The sequence below is a fragment of the Erpetoichthys calabaricus genome, chromosome 1 (assembly GCF_900747795.2).
Source record: "Erpetoichthys calabaricus chromosome 1, fErpCal1.3, whole genome shotgun sequence".
NCBI lineage: Eukaryota > Metazoa > Chordata > Cladistia > Polypteriformes > Polypteridae > Erpetoichthys > Erpetoichthys calabaricus.
The window spans coordinates 114,020,514-114,040,315 of NC_041394.2; the positions used below are offsets into that span (position 1 = coordinate 114,020,514).

The following is a 19,802-nucleotide window of genomic DNA, read 5'->3' on the forward strand; positions in this document are numbered from 1 at the left end:
AGAGGTCTGGTGGTTGTTCCGTGGCAAAGTTTTAGCCCGTGTGTATGAGCTGCGGGAGGAACTAAAAGTGTTTTTGACAAATGAGAGGTGTGATGACGCTAAGTTGCTGTCAAGTGATGCAAGACTGGCATATCTGGTTGATATATTTCAACATTTGAATGACCTGAACAAACGGATGCAAGGCCGAAATGAAAACCTTCTTACAAATGCAGATAAAATAAATGGATTTCATTCAAAGGTGCAGCTATGGCAACAATATGTGGAAAGAGCCGACCTTGACATGTCCCCACACACCCAGAAATGGCAAGGTATCAACATTGCTGCACTGTGTGAGATGATAGGCAAGCATTTGAAAACTCTTGAACAAAAGTCATTTTATTTCCCTTCAGTTTCTACTGATTGCCTTGACTGGGTTAGGAACCTGTATAGCTCAACTGTAGTTGGAAAGGACATGACTGCAGGAGCAGGAGAAAATAACTACTGAGAGAAAATTGTGGTTTAAAGCCAAGCTTTGCTGATCTACCATTGGACAGTTTTTGTCTGACTGCGGCCAAGGAGTTCCCCATTCTGGCAAGAAAAACAAGAAAAAGGTACTAGAATCAAGCAAAATTATCTGCCAATATAGTGAGAACGTTTAACTTGTTAACTTGTTAAATTTTCTAAAAATGAGATTATATATCTTACACATACAAATCTACTCAAGTCAGTTATTCTTAAAATAAGAAAAACAAGATCTATTATCTCTTTTCCAGATTGTCTGGCTTGTTAAGATTTCATTTTTTGCAGTGTATCCATCCTCGTAACACCCAATGCAAATCTTAGCATTTTTAACTCTGCTACCTCCATCAGTGCCACTGTCTCCAACCCATATAACACAGCTGGTCTCACTACCATCCTGTAGACCTCTCACTCTTGCTTATACCCGTCTGTCACAAATTACTCCTGTCACTCTTCTCCACCCATTCCACTCTGCCTGCACTCTCTTTTTCACCTCTCTTCCACAATCCCCATTACTCTGCATGTTGATCCAAAGTATTTAAACTCATCCACCTTCGGCAACTCTATTCCCTGCATCCTCAACATTCCACTGACCTCCCTCTCATTCACACACATGTATTCTGTCTTGTTCCTACTGACCTTCATTCCTCTCCTCTCTAGAGCATATCTCCACCTCTCCAGGGTCTCCTCAACCTGCTCCCTACTATCGCTACAGATCACAGTGTCATCAGCAAACATTATAGTCCACGGTGACTCCTGTCTAATCTTGTCTGTCAAACTGTCCATCACCATTGCAAATAAGAAAGGGCTCAGAGCCGATTCCTGATGTAATCCCACCTCCACCTTGAATGTATCCGTCACTCCTACCGTAGACCTACCACTGTCACACTTCCCTCGTACATATCCTGTACAATTCTTACATACTTCTGTGCCACTCCCAACATCCTCATACAATACCACAGCTCCTCTCGAGGCACCCTTTCATATGCTTTCTACAGGTCCACAAAGACACAATGCAACTCCTTCTGGCCTTCTCTATACTTCTCAATCAACATCCTCAGAGCAAACAACACATCTGTGGTGCTCTTTCTTGGCATGAAACCATACTGCTGCTCACAAATCATCGCCTCACTTCTTAACCTAGCTTCCACTACTCTTTCCCATAACTTCATGCTGTGGCTCATCAATTTTATCCCCCCTGTAGTTACTACAGTCCTGCACATCCTCTTTATTCTTAAATATCAGCAACAGTACACTTCTTCTCCACTCCTCAGGCATCCTCTCACTTTCCAAGATTCCATTAAACAATCTGGTTAAAAACTCCACTGCCATCTCTCCTAAACGCCTCCATGCTTCCACAGGTATGTCATCTGGACCAACGGCCCTTCCATTTTTCATCCTCTTCATAGCTGTCCTTACTTCCTCCTTGCTAATTAGTTGCACTTCCTGATTCACTATCTCCACATCATCCAACCTCTTCTCTCTCTCATTCTCTTCATTCATCAGTCTCTCAAAGTACTCTTTCCATCTGCTCAACACACTATCCTCGCTTGTGAGTACGTTTCCATCTTTATCCTTTATCACCCTAACCTGCTGCACATCTTTCCCAGCTCGGTCCCTCTGTCTAGCCAATCGGTACAGGTCCTTTTCTCCCTCCTTAGTGTCCAACCTCTCATACAACTCATCATACGCCTTTTCTTTAGCCTTCGCCACCTGTCTCTTCACCTTTCTCCTTATCTCCTTGTACTCTTGTCTACTTTCTGCATCTCTCTGACTATCCCACTTCTTTGCCATCCTCTTCCTCTGTATTCTCTCCTGTACTTCCCCATTCCACCACCAGGTTTCCTTTTCCTCCTTCCTCTGTCCAGATGTCACTCCAGGCACTCTTCTTGCTGCCAGCCTTACTACTTCTGCTGTAGTTTCCCAGCTGTCTGGTAACTCTTCACTGCCATCCAGTGCCTGTCTCACCTCCTCCCTAAACTCAACCTTGCAGTCTTCCTTTTTCAAATTCCACCATTTGACCTTTGGCTCTGCCCTCACTCTCTTCCTCTTCTTGATCTCCAACGTCATCCTATAGACCACCATACTATGCTGCTTAACTACACTTTCCCCTGCCACCACTTTGCAGTCTTCAACCTCCTTCAGATTAACTCTTATGCATAGGATGTAACCTACCTGTGTGCATCTTCCTCCACTCTTGTACGTAACTCAATGTTCTTAAAATACGTATTCACCACAGCCATGTCCATCCTTTTGGCAAAATCCACTATCATCTGACCTTCTTCATTCCTCTCCTTGACACCATACCTACCCATCACCTCCTTGTCTCCTCTGTTCCCTTCACCAACATGTCCATTGAAATCCGCTCCAATCACCACTTTCTGTCCCTTGGGTACACTGTTCATCACTTCATCCAACTCACTCTTCTTTCTCCTCCATCGCACACCCAACTTGCGGGGCATATGCACTAACAACATTCATCATCACACCTCCAATTTCCAGCTTCATAATCATTACTCTGTCTGACACTCTCTTCACCTCCAAAACACTCTTGACATACTGTTCCTTCAGAATAACCCCTACCCCATTTCTCCTCTCATCCACACCATGATAGAACAATTTGAATCCACCTCCAATCAGCCTGGCCTTACTCCCCTTCCATTTAGTCTCTTGCACGCACAATATATCAACCTTCCTTCTCTCCATCATATCTGCTAACTCTCTCCCCTTACCAGTCATACTGCCAACAATCAAAGTTCCTACCCTCAGTTCCACTCTCTTTACTTTCCTCCTCTCCTCCTGCCTCCAGACACGTCTCCCCCTTCTTCTTCTCCTTCTTCTTCTTCAGCCAACAGTAGCCCAATTTACGCCAGCCCCCTGTTGGCTAACAGTACTGGTGGTGGTTGTTGTTAACCCAGGGCTCGACCAATCCGGTATGGAAATTTGTATTGTCTGCATATTCCATCCATCCATTTTCCAACCCGCTGAATCCGAACACAGGGTCACGGGGGTCTGCTGGAGCCAATCCCAGCCAACACAGGGCACAAGGCAGGAACCAATCCCGGGCAGGGTGCCAACCCACCGCAGGACACACACAAACACACCCACACACCAAGCACACACTAGGGCCAATTTAGAATCGCCAATCCACCTAACCAGCATGTCTTTGGACTGTGGGAGGAAACCGGAGCACCCAGAGGAAACCCACGCAGACACGGGGAGAACATGCAAACTCCACGCAGGGAGGACCCGGGAAGCGAACCCAGGTCTCCCAACTGCGAGGCAGCAGCGCTACCCACTGCGCCACCGTGCCGCCCTGTCTGCATATTGATTTGGCAAAATTTTACACTGGATGCCCTTCCTGACGTAACCCTGTTTATACGGGCTTGGGACCGGCACGAAGAAACACACTGGTTTGTGCATCCCCTGTTGCTGGGTTTTTTGATAGAGTACAGTGTTTATTTTAAATATAGTAGCACTACTAAACAATACAATATTTACTTGTGTAAATCAGAACTGAATCTCAGTGATTGTACTGCAGTGATTTTGTGTATGGTCAATTAACTGACATTCACTTTCCTTTCCTCTGTAAACAGCATTCCTACAGAAAACAAACTTCCGAGGGTGCCATGGTGATTTAATAAAAGACAAATGGCTGCCTTCACACCTCAGGGTATTCTACTATAGCAGATTAAAACTCACAATTCTAATATATCTCTGCCACTTTTAATAGATACCAGCATTTACCTTGAAATTTAGCAGTACCAGCCAATATCACAGCATGATACCAAAATGAAAAACCAAACAGAAAAGGCTCACTAACAGTTTGTAATGATTGATTAGGTTTTGTTTTTGCAAAAACAATGAACAATATGATCTTTAGCTCTAACCCGAGTATGTTAGACTAAAGTGCTGGGTCTTCAGCCTGGATTTTCATACACTGACTGAGTAGGTGTTTCACATATACAATAAGTAGACTGTTCATTCCTCAGTTTTGGGGCCCAATGTTTAAGGTTTGGTTTCTCCAAAATATATTTATTTATTGGAACTTTTAGGAGGCTAATGTTTTGTGATCATCACATATGCATTGACAAGTTCTGTTAAGTAAGCTCTCAAGATTTGGGTGAGGCAGATTTTGAAATTGGCTCAAGAGATGTGAGGTTTATTTGTTAAAGTAAATTATATGAATTTAAATTAAACAGCATAAGTGTATATGAGCTTGTTACTCGGTAGTAGTTATTGCTAGGCTACACTTTCGAGGATCTAACATTTTATGCCAACACGCTGGATTTCCATAGTATGGCTGATTTTTCAGATTTATTAAAATATTCACTGCCTGTTTTGCCAGTGTCTTAAAGAAGCAGTAAGTTTTTTTTATGCATTTTTAACTTATTTTGTACAAGTATTCTTGCAATTTACAGTGGTACAGTATGTGAGAAGGGTAGTCTAATAACCAGTCATGCATACTGTAGCCATGATTCAAAGACTGCTCAATGTTGAATCCACATTGGTTAAGACTGGGAAAGATGTAAGTGCAAGAGAATAAAATGCCAAAAATAAATGGGGATGAACAACACTGCCTTGGCATGAGGTGGCACAAATGAAAAGAATCTAATGTTGGTCAGTGCACTGCAGTATACATTTAGGGGCAGATTAGGTGGGGGTAAGGTTACTGTTGTGGCATGACTCGGGGCCAATGAGTGGAGCAGCTTCATGCTGTCCAATTCTACATTGACCTTGCCAGGAGCTGTGGCTGCATCTATGCCAGACCGTATATACTGCCAAAGCATATATTGCTACATTTATTGCAAAGCATAGCCTGTTGTTCTCAGTACCTGAACCGCTAATTGTGCAAAAGTTTTTAAAGGAACAAGATGCATTTTTTCGCGAGGAAGTGACAGTATCCTTATCTTCATTTACTCAGAAAAGGGACCATACTGTACTTTGTAAAGGAGTGTCATAAACCTACAGCAGAATGTTATTTATAATCCAAAAGGAATGATAAAATAATTGACCATCCACTTCTCTTGTTTAGACGCTGTGATACTAATATAACACAGACATCATAAAGTTTTGGGGCAGCCACCCGTATATTGTTTTCCCGGTTGCAAAAGTTGAGTTTTTTGAAGCACAATGTGCATAGAACAGAGTCCAAAACAGAATTGATCATTACAGACAAAGATGGAGGCTTTAAAGGCCCGTAAAGGAAGTGACATCATCAAAAGGGACAGAATCGGAAGTGATGTCTTCTGGACCGGATGTGATATCAGCAAAGGCCCCGGAAGTGATGTCTACTGGTCCAGAAGTGACATCAGCAAAGGGGTTGGCGCCGGAACCTTGCAGGATTTGCTGGAAAAAGTCTGTAGGGAACTGAGAAAGACAGTCAGTGCACTCCATCGCCCCCTGGTCGGATGTTTTATTACAATTACTCAGACCCTTTAGCTGCTTCCTACTCGCACGTGTGTGACAATGCATAGATATTTCTTTATTTTGTAATTATTTTCATTACTTGATTTGATTATTCTTGATCTTTCAGTGACCTGTGCATGTGTGTATTTTCATTTATATTGTTGTGCTTTTCTTTGTTTTCTAGAAAAAAGAAGGCATGTTTTCTTTTTAAATTTCAGTTATTGCAGTATTTACACTTTTGTATGTCATATCAAAAGGAACCACTTGATGAGTTCATTTCTTTTCTTAGAATGTTTATAGAAATGGACACAGCTTTTTAAGATTGAAATTCTCATTTTTATTGGAAAGGCTGTCAGTTGAATTGGCCATTTCACTAATACATTGGTCTCTTGTCACACCCAGAAACAAATTTATAATTTCCTAAGCCTGTCATATACTGCATCACAAACTGGACTGAAGAATTTAAACACTGGTAAAACTGCAGTGTTTTCCTAAAAACCTTCTTGAGAGAATATAAATATGAAAGTTTAGTTGTGGTTTTATAGGTTTCCCCAAGATTTTGGAGTCCAGAATATGGAATGTAATGTAAGGGTAAGATGCTGTGAAAGGATGTGTGGCTTCCAGAGGTGACAATTAACCTCCAAGCTAACACCTAGCAAAATAAGACTGCTGTTTCCCCTAAATTCAAAAGAGTGTTTATCTTACCAGGATGAAGTAATAAAGCTTCATGAGGAGGTAGGAAGACAGCTTGAATGGTATTAGCCCTTCTCATGGGCTAAAATGGTACACAGGAAACAACACTGGAGAACATCCTGTACTTTATTAATTGAGCATGAAATTCTGTACACACATTACAAGAAAATGTCAACTCCTACATAAAATTTCTTTTATAATAATAGACTACTGCGGTTGGCTGGCGCCCTGCCCGGGGTTTGTTTCTTGCCTTGCGCCCTGTGTTGGCTGGGATTGGCTCCAGCAGACCCCCGTGACCCTGTAGTTAGGATATAGGGGGTTGGATAATGGATGGGTGGATAATAGACTAGTAGGATAAATTCCAGGATTGCAATTAACTGTCAGGTGCTGTTACTAGGTAAATCGTCACTCCATGGCCTTCCCCCTCCATTTCCCTCCACATGTAGTGGTAGATTGTCCAGGGTTAAGTGGGTATACATACAGTAAAACATGTCCATTTTGATGAGGAAGTATTGGAGCTGTTAAGTGGGACACCATGTTCGATATAGCTGTTACAGCTGTGCCAATGCCAGCCATGGCTCTGGCACAAAAATTAAGTATTTTTATACTTGCAAAAGATTTAATCCCACACAAAACAATATACTTGTATTTCACATAGTATCAAGTTCCAGTGCATTTACAAACTTGGAGTGGGATGTTTTTTATTATGAAGGCTTATTTTGCCTCAATTAGCAAATATTTCTATTGACTCATTGAGGGGTTTATGTCGATCTGGATGATTTAACTCTGTATGGGGAGACTCTGATCTTCCGCTATGTAATTCTTTGGAATGTACTACTCTGCCTGAATTAGGCTACACTTAGAGCAGGGGTCTCTAACCTTTTTTCCCCTGAGAGCTACTTTTACAAAATGAAAATGGCCGAGAGCTACTCATGTTTTCTAACGTTTATTCTCATAGCTTAGTTCAACCCAAACAAACTGAATAAGCTTGTTTTGCCTAAACATTTACAAAATGTCCATAACTCACATTTTGTATTAAAACATCACAAAAAATATTTAGTTCAACTGCAAGTGTACTTTGTATGTCTGTATGCATTTTCTAGTGTATCTCACACTATTGAATTAAAACATGAATACGGTCAAAACAAAACAATGCAATTACAAATACACAGATATATCTTATTCATTTGTCATTTTGTTACATGTCACTGTTTCACTTCACAAGAGTATTCTCATGTCCAGTTTCATGTATGATGTGTTTTTTAGTTAGTCAGATGACTGGCACTGCATGGAGTCAACAAGAGATGTGTATGGTGGAGTGTAGCCACTTAGGTTCACTCTTATGGTGTCATTTAAATGTTCATCTGTCAGTCTTGTTCTGAACTTTGATTTCATGACATTCATGTCAGAAAAGGCAGACTCATAGAGGTGTGTAGACCCAAACAAAGCAGACATTTTCAGAGCTGCTTGGTGAAGATTCCTATAGTTATCTGGCTCTACTAAGCTACAGGAATGCTGTTGAGACTTTAACTGCACATTATTTTGAAGGTTTACTAATATATAATATATAAAATCCAATGTCTGTCTGTCTATCTGTCTGCTTTAAACAAGAGAACTACTTAACAGATTTAGATCCGTTTTTTTTCTATAATTTGCTTGAACATTCTGGCTGATTTTGCGACTTCTCTCATTTCACTATGTATCATAGTTCGCTTGCGGTACAGATTTATTTGTGCGAATCCGAGAAACACGCAGTGGGCCGAGGGGAGGGGCCTACCTCACTTACTCTCCAGCTTCAGGGCATGTACCTTAACTCCGCTTAGCTAGCAAAAGAGAGAACAATTGAATTCAACTTTGTTTAATATTTAACATAAGGTGTGTTTGTGTGTGTCCTGCAGTGGGTTGGCACCCTGCCCAGGATTGTTTCCTGCCTTGTGCCCTGTGTTGGCTGGGATTGGCTCCAGCGGACCCCCGTGACCCTGTGTTCGGATTCAGCGGGTTGGAAAATGGATGGATGGATGTTACTTACAGTGCGTCCGGAAAGTATTCACAGCGCATCACTTTTTCCACATTTTGTTATGTTACAGCCTTATTCCAAAATGGATTAAATTCATTTTTTTCCTCAGAATTCTACACACAACACCCAATAATGACAACGTGAAAAAAGTTTACTTGAGGTTTTTGCAAGTTTATTAAAAATAAAAAAATGGAGAAATCACATGTACATAAGTATTCACAGCCTTTGCTCAATACTTTGTCAATGCACTTTTGGCAGCAATTACAGCCACAAGTCTTTTTGAATATGATGCCACAAGCTTGGCACACCTATCCTTGGCCAGTTTCGCCCATTCCTCTTTGCAGCACCTCTCAAGCTCCATCAGGTTGGATGGGAATCATCGGTGCACAGCCATTTTAAGATCTCTCCAGAGATGTTCAATCGGATTCAAGTCTGGGCTCTGGCTGGGCCACTCAAGGACATTCACAGAGTTGTCCTGAAGCCACTCCTTTGATATCTTGGCTGTGTGTTTAGGGTCATTGTCCTGCTGAAAGATGAACCGTCGCCCCAGTCTGAGGTCAAGAGCGCTCTGGAGCAGGTTTTCATCCAGGATGTCTCTGTACATTGCTGCAGTCATCTTTCCCTTTATCCTGATTAGTCTCCCAGTCCCTGCCGCTGAAAAACATCCCCACAGCATGATGCTGCCACTACCATGCTTCACTGTAAGGATGGTATTGGCCTGGTGATGAGCGGTGCCTGGTTTCCTCCAAACGTGACATCTGGCATTCACACCAGAGAGTTCAATCTTTGTCTCATCAGACCAGATCATTTTCTTTCTCATGGTCTGAGAGTCCTCCAGGTGGGCTGCCATGTGCCTTTTACTAAGGAGTGGCTTCCGTCTGCCCACTCTACCATACAGGCCTGATTGGTGGATTGCTGCAGAGATGGTTGTCCTTCTGGAAGGTTCTTCTCTCTCCACAGAGGACCTCTGGAGCTCTGACAGAGTGACCATCGGGTTCTTGGTCACCTCCCTGACTAAGGCCCTTCTCCCCTGATCGCTCAGTTTAGATGGCCGGCCAGCTCTAGGAAGAGTCCTGGTGGTTTCGAACTTCTTCCACTTACGGATGATGGAGGCCACTGTGCTCATTGGGACCTTCAAAGCAGTAGAAATTTTTCTGTAACCTTCCCCAGATTTGTGCCTCGAGACAATCCTGTCTCGGAGGTCTACAGACAATTCCTTTGACTTCATGCTTGGTTTGTGCTCTGACATGAACTGTCAACTGTGGGACCTTATATAGACAGATGTGGGCCTTTCCAAATCATGTCCAATCAACTGAATTTACCACAGGTGAACTCCAATTAAGCTGCAGAAACATCTCAAGGATGATCAGGGGAAACAGGATGCACTTCAGCTCAGTTTTGAGCTTCATGGCAAAGGTTGTGAATACTTATGTACATGTGCTTTCACAATTTTTTTATTTTTAATAAATTTGCAAAAACCTCAAGTAAACTTTTTTCACGTTGTCATTATGGGGTGTTGTGTGTAGAATTCTGAGGAAAAAATTAATTTAATCCATTTTGGAATAATGTAACATAAAAAAATGTGGAAAAAGTGATGCACTGTGAATACTTTCCGGATGCACTGTAGGTCCTGATGAGTTTGAGTCTGGATATTCTCTTAAGTGTATGCCACATTGAAAGGATAGATTGCAATTCAGATTGTGGATCATGATATGATTTTTTGGAAAGATCGCCCACCCCTAATTTGACTAATCAAGTTTTCAAATTTATGTAGGAATCATTAACCCTTTGGCGAGCTACTTGGAAAGGGGTTGCGAGCTACAGGTAGCTCGCGAGCGATGTGTTGGAGACTCCTGACTTAGAAGGAACACTGAAAAGAGCAATTTCAGTTAAGACATGTTTATGCTCATTGGAGATGGAGTGGATTATAATCAATAGTGAACATTTTGTGCAGACACTTATTGTAGGAGACACTGAGTTGTGCTGATTTGTAGCAATTACTTCCTAGTTCAGAATGTTCCTGTGAGACTGCACTAAGTAAATGAGGAGACCCAAACCAATATTAATGCCAAGGAGCACAGCATATTGAAAATAAGAGGTATATTAGAGAAATACTCGTTGGAGTATTGAATATAGGTAGCAAAGTACTGTACAGTTTCTCCTACCCTGTTCTTCTGAACATACAGCGCAAACATAATTTGAAGTAGAGTTTCCACTGGCATTAATTTTAAATAGGCCTGTTAGGCAGGCAGAATGTGTCTTCTGCCAAAGGGCTCATTACCTGAAGCCCAACTTTATTTTAATCTAAAATGTTCCAGCTGCATTGGTAAAGTAAGGGTTGGAAAGTTTCCATATGTATTACATCCTGTGTATGTTATGTGGCTAGAAAGCATTCTAACATGATGAGAAATGCTCTTGACTGAGCTTAAGCTGTGGGAAAGTGGCAGGCTGTGCTATTTTCTGTATAGACCAGTAAGTGCTGACATCCATGAGGAACAGGCTGTGCAGGAATAAGAAGTGCCAGATGGTCAGCATGATAACTCTTCTTCCTTATGAGGTAACTTAGCACCCAGGAACATCAAATGCGATAGCTGACTGCATTTATAGACTTGATCTGAAACAAAAAAAAATATCAGCTGAAAATTAAAGCTGCCTGCATATCTGCTATGTCTTTGAATGTGACATTTATAAACTTCCCATAGTCAAAGACATTTTGGTTAGGTGGTAAAAGGATAGTTTTGGCCCTTAAGAATTAGCCCTTTCCTATGAATGTGTAGTGCAGAAGGACTTATTTTTACTAGAACAAAACTTTTTTGGCTATACACTACAAGATGCATGCTTATACATGCCAGAAACTGCATGCCTTTTCCAGGTGATGTCAAATAGAGAAATAGGGAGACTAATCAAGTTAGACTGCCACTTGTGCAAAAGGTAAACCACAAAGGTAGAGTTAAGAATAGAAGGGGAGATTAGAAATTATTGTGCGAAAACTTGAGGATAAAGCCAAAAAAATAATCAGAACCAAAACACCAATGTCCAATACACAAACCCAAATCGTAATCTCACAACAAGGAAAATCCTGGGTCCCTCGGTTGGTTTGACTCTTAGCTGAAGACACAGAAGTGTTTCCCACTCAATCTACAACCGTAAATAGTGTCCACTGGAAGACCTTTTCTAATGGCAATGGAATACTGTTACCAACAACAGTATGGCAGTCATTAAGAAAAAAATCCAAAATTATATTGTAAAAATAACAAATTGTAATATTAAAGAATGCCCAAAATGAACAAACAAATACAAAAAAAAATAATAAAAATAAATTATGCAAACTTCAACACAAAATTCGCCATACCTGCTTTGTTTTGCTTCAGCTAGGTTATGTTCCCTGGCTTCTGTTTGTGTTTAAATGTTTTGGTTTAATTTTTTTAATATTGGAACCACAAGTTAGCACCACTGAGCCCCAAACCTCTGGCACAGTTTCACGCAGCACAGTCCCAGGTTCAAATATTTTTTTTTTTTATTAGTCACCACAACCTTCCAAGTGAACATAGCCAATATCAACACAAGTCCAGATTATGTAAATGCTCTCGTTCTACTTGTGCTCCTCCGTGTGAGTATCACCCGCTGCCTCCCAACAAAAATTTAATGCAAATCCTGATTTTTACAAAATAACAGATGATTCTGAAATAATAATATTGAACCTTTCCTATAGCACTAACTTTGCTCCCTTATGTTCTGAAACAGGTGTTCCCAAACTCAGTCCTGGGGGCCCACTGTGGCTGCAGGTTTTTGTTCCAACCAGATTCCTAATCAGTGACAACACCTGATTGCACTTATCTCATTTAATTAGCTATTCTTTTTCTCATATTCTACATTCAGAAAAGCACAGCAGCATGATTTTTACATTTATAAAAATATTTATAATATTTCTGGTTTTGCTATTGATTTAAATGCTTAGCTCTCTTTTGTTGATTTCATTCTATTTTGCCCTTTCTCTGTGCAGTTTTCCCCCTTTGTTGTATCTTATGAATGACAATTAAAAATGAGCAGAGCAGACATGCTGGCAAACAACACTGAATAATCAAAGGCTGCAACTACTTTAGCGTCAGACCCACTAATTAGTAAATAATGGATTAATTAAACAATTAGAACAAATGGAACAGTAGAATGAAAATCAAAATGAAAATATTGTTAAAAAGAAAAAAAATACATTATTCCCATATAACTGGTTGGTACATTTATTTAAATATATATATATATATATATATATATATATATATATATATATATATACAACCCCAATTCCAATGAAGTTGCTACGTTGTGTAAAACGTAAATAAAAACAGAATACAATGATTTGCAAATCCTTTTCAACCTATATTCAATTGAATACACTACAAAGACAAGATATGGACTGCTCAAACTGATAAACTTTATTGTTGTTTTGCAAATCTTCACTCATTTTGAATTTGATGCGTGTTGGAGTTTGATGCAACACGTTCCAAAAAAGCTGGGACAGGGGCATGTTTACCACTGCGTTATATCACCTTTCCTTTTAACAACACTCAATAAGCGTTTGGGAACTGAGGACACTAATTGTTGAAGCTGTGTAGGTGGAATTCTTTCCCATTCTTGCTTGATGTACAACTTCAGTTGCTCAACAGTCCTGGGTCTCCGTTGTCGTATTTTGCGCTTCATAATGCGCCACACATTTTCAATGGGAGACAGGTCTGGACTGCAGGCAGGCCAGTCTAGTACCCGCACTCTTTTACTACGAAGCCACGCTGTTGTAACACATGCAGAATGTGGCTTCGCATTGTCCTGCTGAAATAAGCAGGGACGTCCCTGAAAAAGACGTTGCTTGGATGGCAGCATATGTTGCTCCAAAACCTGTATGTACCTTTCAGCATTAATGGTGCCTTCACAGATGTGCAAGTTACCCATGCCATGGGCACTAACACACCCCCAAACCATCACAGATGCTGGCTTTTGAACTTTGCGCTGATAACAATCCGGATGGTCCTTTTCCTCTTTGGCCTGGAGGACACGACATCCATGCTTTCCAAAAACAATTTGAAATGTGGACTCGTCAGACCACAGCACACTTTTCCACTTTGCATCAGTCCATCTCAGATGAGCTCGGGCCCAGAGAAGCCGGCAGCGTTTCTGGGTGTTGTTGATATATGGCTTTTGCTTTGCACTTTAAGATGTAGCGACGAACTGTGTTAACTGACAATGGTTTTCTGAAGTATTCCTGAGCCCACGTGGTAATATCCTTTACAGAATGATGCCGGTTTTTAATGCAGTGCCGCCTGAGGGATCGAAGGTCACGGGCATCCAGTGTTGGTATTCAGGCTTGCTGCTTACGTGTAGAGATTTCTCCAGATTCTCTGAATCTTTTGATGATATTATGGACAGTAGGATTCCTTGCAATTGTATGTTGAGAAACATTGTTCTTAAACTGCTGGACTATTTGCCCATGCAGTTGTTCACAAAGTGGTGAACCTCGCCCCATCCTTGCTTGTGAATGACTGAGCGTCTTTGTGAACGGCTCCTTTTATACCCAATCATGACAAACACCTGTTTCCAATTAACCTGTTCAGCTGTGGAATGTTCAAAACAGGTGTTTTTTGAACATTCTTCAACTTTTCCAGTCTTTTGCTGCCCCTGTCCCAGCTTTTTTGGAACGTGTTTATTTATAAATATATATTTATTTTTTTTGTTTGCCAAACTTTTTTTTCTAATTTCTGTATTGTTAGCCCAGGGTCCAATTAAAAAAGGAAGCTGGTTAGAATGACCTCTGTCATTGCCAACAAAGGGTATACAGTAATCCCTCGCTGTATCACGCAGATTTTTTGCTGGTTCGCGGATTTCTGCGGACAATGGGTCTTTTAATTTCTTGTACATGCTTCCTCAGTTGGTTTGCCCAGTTGATTTCATACAAGGGACGCTATTGGCAGATTCCTGAGAAGCTACCCAACTTACTTTTCTTTCTCTCTCTCTTGCGCTGACTTTCTCTGATCCTGACGTAGGGGGATTGAGCAGGGGGGCTGTTCGCACACCTAGACGATACGGACGCTCGTCTAAAAATGCTGAAAGATTATCTTCACGTTGCTACCTTCTGTGCAGCTGCTTTGTGACGCGACATGCTGAACGGTGCTTCGCATACTTAAAAGCACGAAGGGCACATATTGATTTTCAATTGTTTGTTTTTCTCTGTCTCTCTATCTCTCTCTCTTTCTCTGCTCCTGACAGAGGGGGTGTGAGCTGCCGCCTTCAACAGCTTTGTGCCGCGGTGCTTCGCATGCTTAAAAGCCAAACAGCCCTATTGATTTGTTTGCTTTTCTCTATCTCTCTGACATGATCTGCTCCTGACGCGCACTCCTTTGAAGAGGAAGATATGTTTGCATTCTTTTAATTGTGAGACAGAAATGTCATCTCTGTCTTGTCATGGAGCACAGTTTAAACTTTTGAAAAAGAGACAAATGTTTGTTTGCAGTGTTTGAATAACGTTCCTGTCTCTCTACAACCTCCTGTGTTTCTGCGCAAATCTGTGACCCAAGCATGACAATATAAAAATAACCATATAAACATATGGTTTCTACTTCGCGGATTTTCTTATTTCGCGGGTGGCTCTGGAACGCAACCCCCGTGATGGAGGAGGGATTACTGTATAACAAAGTATTGAGATGAACTTTTGTTATTGACCAAATACTTATTTTCCACCATAATTTGCAAATAAATTCTTTAAAAATCAGACAATGTGATTTCCTGGATTTTTTTCTCTCATTTTGTCTCTCATAGTTGAGGTATACCTATGATGAAAATTACAGGCCTCTCTCATCTTTTTAAGTGGGAGAATTTGCACAATTGGTGGCTGACTAAATACTTTTTTGCCCCACTGTATGTATATATATATATATATATATATATATATATATATATATATATACACACACTGTGTATATATTGTGGTGCCCGGCCGGGAGGCCCAGGAGGAGTGGAGGAGGGCTTGTGCCTCCTCCAGGACACGAGGGGGCGTCCTCCCTGGTTGTATTGGGGGCCACGGGTACAGAGCTTGGAAGCTCTACCCTGTAGGGGCCCATGGCCACCACCAGGGGGCACCCCAATGCCTTGGGAGTGTTGGCCCTCAGTACTTCTGCCACACCGGGAAGTACTGGGGGGAAGAGACTTGAAGACACCCGGTGGACTTCTGGCTTCACCATGGGAGCTTCCGCCACACAGGGGTCTGGCTATGAGCCCTCAGGATCCACCTGGAGTCCTTCCGGGGGGAATAAAAGGGGCCGCCTCACTCCAGTCAGGAGCGAGAGTCGGGTGGAAGAGGACGAAGCTTGGTGGAGAGGAGTGGAGGCAGACCAGAGACTAAAAGGCATTGTGCGTGTGGCCAGGACTTAAGGGGTGATTGGTGCTGAGGCACTGGGTATGTGCACTGTATATACTGTGAATAAACACGTATGTGGTAAAACCATCATGTCTTCCTGTCTGTTTCCGGGCTGTTCCCCACAATATATATATATATAATATGTATGTATGTCCAGTATGTGTGTGTGTGTGTGTGTATATATTATTTATATATATATTTTTTTTTTTTTTGTTTGCCAAACTTTTTTTTCTAATTTTTGTATTGTTAGCCCAGGGTCCAATTAAAAAAGGAAGCTGGTTAGAACAAAAACCTGCAGCCACAGTGGGTCCTCAGGACCGAGTTTGGGAAGCACTGGTCTAAAACAACACCCAGCTGGTGCCTCCTGATTGTGGCCAGCAATTGTTAATTAATGTCCCCACGTTCACACCCCTGTGCCAACCTAAGAATTGTGCTGTAACCACTAAAATGATTTAAATAAATTGACAATTAAAACAATCTGCACCCTCTATCTCATTTCATAATAGATATACATTCTTTAACGTACAGGCTAGTGAGATGATATTATATCTGTCATGAGTTTGAAGGTGTCTCGATGCATGCTCAATAATCCAGGTAAGGAAATCCTAGAAATTTGATTCTGTTCATCTGGACAAAGTTTTTAAGTGGGAGAAATATTTCGAGACTTATCCAAGTCTCTTCCTCAGTCTCAATTGACTGCAGGTTTCCCCAACCTTATAAACAGTACCTTTGCTTAATCACAGAGACTAGCACCATTGACAAAGGGCCAGTTGATCAGTGATATGCAAATTGTCCACTGATTAGTAGACGTGTGAACCATTCATAGAGGGTTGAGGAATGGCTGCAATCACAGCATTGTAAGATGGCGACAGATGTACCCTTAGGCCCCCTCCTCTGTTCAGAGATGATCGTTCCTTTTTCACGTAAATGGCCTCCTTGATTCCTCTCTCAAACCAGCGCTCCTCCCTGTCCAGGATGTGCACCTCTTCATCTTTAAAGGAGTGACCACTATCCTGTAGATGTAAATAGACTGCGGAGTCCTGGCCTGACGAGGAAGCTCTTCTGTGTTGTGACATGCGCTTAGCCAGTGGCTGCTTGGTTTCCCCGATGTACAATTCACGGCACTCCTCCTGGCACTTAACTGCGTAAACTGTGTTACTCTGTTTGTGCCGTGGGACCCGATCCTTGGGATGGACCAATCTTTGGCGTAGCGTGTTTTGGGGTTTGAAAGCCACTGAGACCTGGTGTTTCGAGAAAATGCACCTCAGCTGTTCCGATACTCCTGACACATACGGGATCACTAAGGGTTTTCGCTTAGGCAGTGGATGTCCTTCCTCTCTCATGAATCGCTTGGAGCGTTCTTTAGGTGTCCTCCCTGCTTTGACAAAGGACCAGCTGGGATATCCACATTTACTCAGGGCCTTTTTGACGTGGTGTTCTTCTGCTTCCCTGGCCTCTGAGTCTGTGGGAATGGTGTTAGCTCTGTGTTGTAGAGTCCTAATGACACCTAGTTTGTGCTCTAGTGGATGGTGAGAGTCAAACCTTAGATACTGGTCCGTATGTGTGGGTTTACGGTACACATCCACTTTCAAATGTCCCCCGTTGACGATGGAAATTTCACAGTCTAAGAAGGCTAGCTTGTTATTTTTCATATCCTCTCTGGTGAACTTGATGTGTTTGTCCACCCCGTTGATGTGGTCTGTGAACTGTGGTACCTCCTGAGATCTGATTTTCACCCAGGTGTCATCCACATATCTGAACCAATGGCTCGGTGGTGTTCCAGGATAGGATGATAGAGCCCTCTTTTCCACTTCTTCCATATATAGATTGGCTACTATAGGTGAAACAGGGGAACCCATGGCACACCCGTGCTTCTGCCTGTAGTACTGGCTTTTGTATATGAAATATGTTGATTGAAGACACAGTTCCAAAAGCAGGCACACTTGGTCTGCGTTGAGAGAGGTTCTTTTACTGAGAGTGGGGTCATTCTGTAATCTCTTACGTACTACCTCCACTGCTTCAGTCACTGGGACACAAGTGAATAGAGATGTAACATCAAATGAGACCAAGGTTTCTTCTGCCTCCATAATGACCTCTCTCACTTTCTCCACGAAATCCAAAGTGTTCTGAATGTGGTGTTTTGAGCTGCCTACCACCAGGTTAAGAACAGCGGCCAGGAACTTTGAGATGTTATACGTGACTGAATTGATCATGCAGACAATGGGTCTTAAAGGAGCACCCTGTTTGTGTATTTTTGGTAGACCATACAGACTTGGTGTAGATTCCCCTGGGTATAATCTGTGGTATGTGGTCCAGTCAATAGCATTGTCCTGAACTAACTGCTTAAGACAATCTATCACCTTTTTCTTGTAACCACTACCTAGATCTCGCTTTAAGGGCTCATAAGTATTTTTGTCACTGAGCAGAGATAAAATTTTCTCATGGTAGTCTGTCTGGTTAAGCACAACTGTGCATCTCCCCTTGTCCGCTGGAAGGATGATGATGTTGTTGTCCTTGCTGAGTGCCGTGAGGGCCTTCCTCTCCTCAATGCTGATATTGGATGCAGGGGGTTTTGCATTGCTGAGACATGCCGAAACTTTTATCCGCAGTTGTTCTGCTTTCAAATCAGCAATGTTGTTGTTTCTGATAGCAGATTCTGTGGCTGTAATCAGTTCCACTAGCGGGATTTGTTTCGGTGTGACCGCAAAATTTAACCCTTTAGAAAGGACGTTTTTCTCTGCTTGGGTGAGTTGTTTGTCAGACAAGTTCTTCACCCATTTGTCCACATCTTTAGTTTCTGTCTGGCATCCTTCTCTCTGCTGGTTGTGGAGGACACTCCCCATAGTGTGCTGGTGTTTGTGGCGCACAGCAAGTAGATCAAACTTCCTCTTTTGCCTGGTTTTAGACTTTTCATGCTGTGCTAGACGAGCCTTCTCGGTGAACTCAAGCACCTGCTGAAGTGTTTTCTCATCTAGAAGTGAAGAAAGTCTTTGGTGGATCTGCTCCTCTTTGGATTTTAAAACATCAATAGTGAAGTTAGTTTGTCTCACCCATTCATTTAGCAGCTGACTCTGTGCCTTCTGGAGGATTTTGTTAGCTCGCAGGCCTTTTACTGACGATTTCATCTGTAGACTTTTAGGAGTGATCCCGCTCTGTCTACATCTGAGGCTGAATCTCAGATGGTTCCTGTAGTCTGCCATCTTGCGTGCTGTTTGCTCATACTCACGTACAAGCTTTAGGCCATCCTTGCCAAAGTGGCTCTCAATGTCTCGATGCATGCTCAATAATCCAGGTAAGGAAATCCTAGAAATTTGATTCTGTTCATCTGGACAAAGTTTTTAAGTGGGAGAAATATTTCGAGACTTATCCAAGTCTCTTCCTCAGTCTCAATTGACTGCAGGTTTCCCCAACCTTATAAACAGTACCTTTGCTTAATCACAGAGACTAGCACCATTGACAAAGGGCCAGTTGATCAGTGAACAGAGGAGGGGGCCTAAGGGTACATCTGTCGCCATCTTACAATGCTGTGATTGCAGCCATTCCTCAACCCTCTATGAATGGTTCACACGTCTACTAATCAGTGGACAATTTGTATATCACTGATCAACTGGCCCTTTGTCAATGGTGCTAGTCTCTGTGATTAAGCAAAGGTACTGTTTATAAGGTTGGGGAAACCTGCAGTCAATTGAGACTGAGGAAGAGACTTGGATAAGTCTCGAAATATTTCTCCCACTTAAAAACTTTGTCCAGATGAACAGGATCAAATTTCTAGGAGTTTGAAGG

At 42.0% G+C, this 19,802-nt stretch overlaps 1 protein-coding gene across 1 annotated transcript; it reads right to left on the reverse strand.

Moving 5' to 3' along the window:
- Positions 1-11,195: 11,195 nt before the first annotated feature.
- Positions 11,196-19,297, reverse strand: LOC114648585 (uncharacterized). Its single transcript, XM_028797744.1, has 2 exons — positions 16,871-19,297; positions 11,196-11,231 (listed from the first exon to the last, which is right to left on the reverse strand). Exons 1-2 carry the CDS (start codon positions 19,295-19,297, stop codon positions 11,196-11,198), a joined length of 2,463 nt encoding a protein of 820 aa, XP_028653577.1.
- Positions 19,298-19,802: the final 505 nt, after the last annotated feature.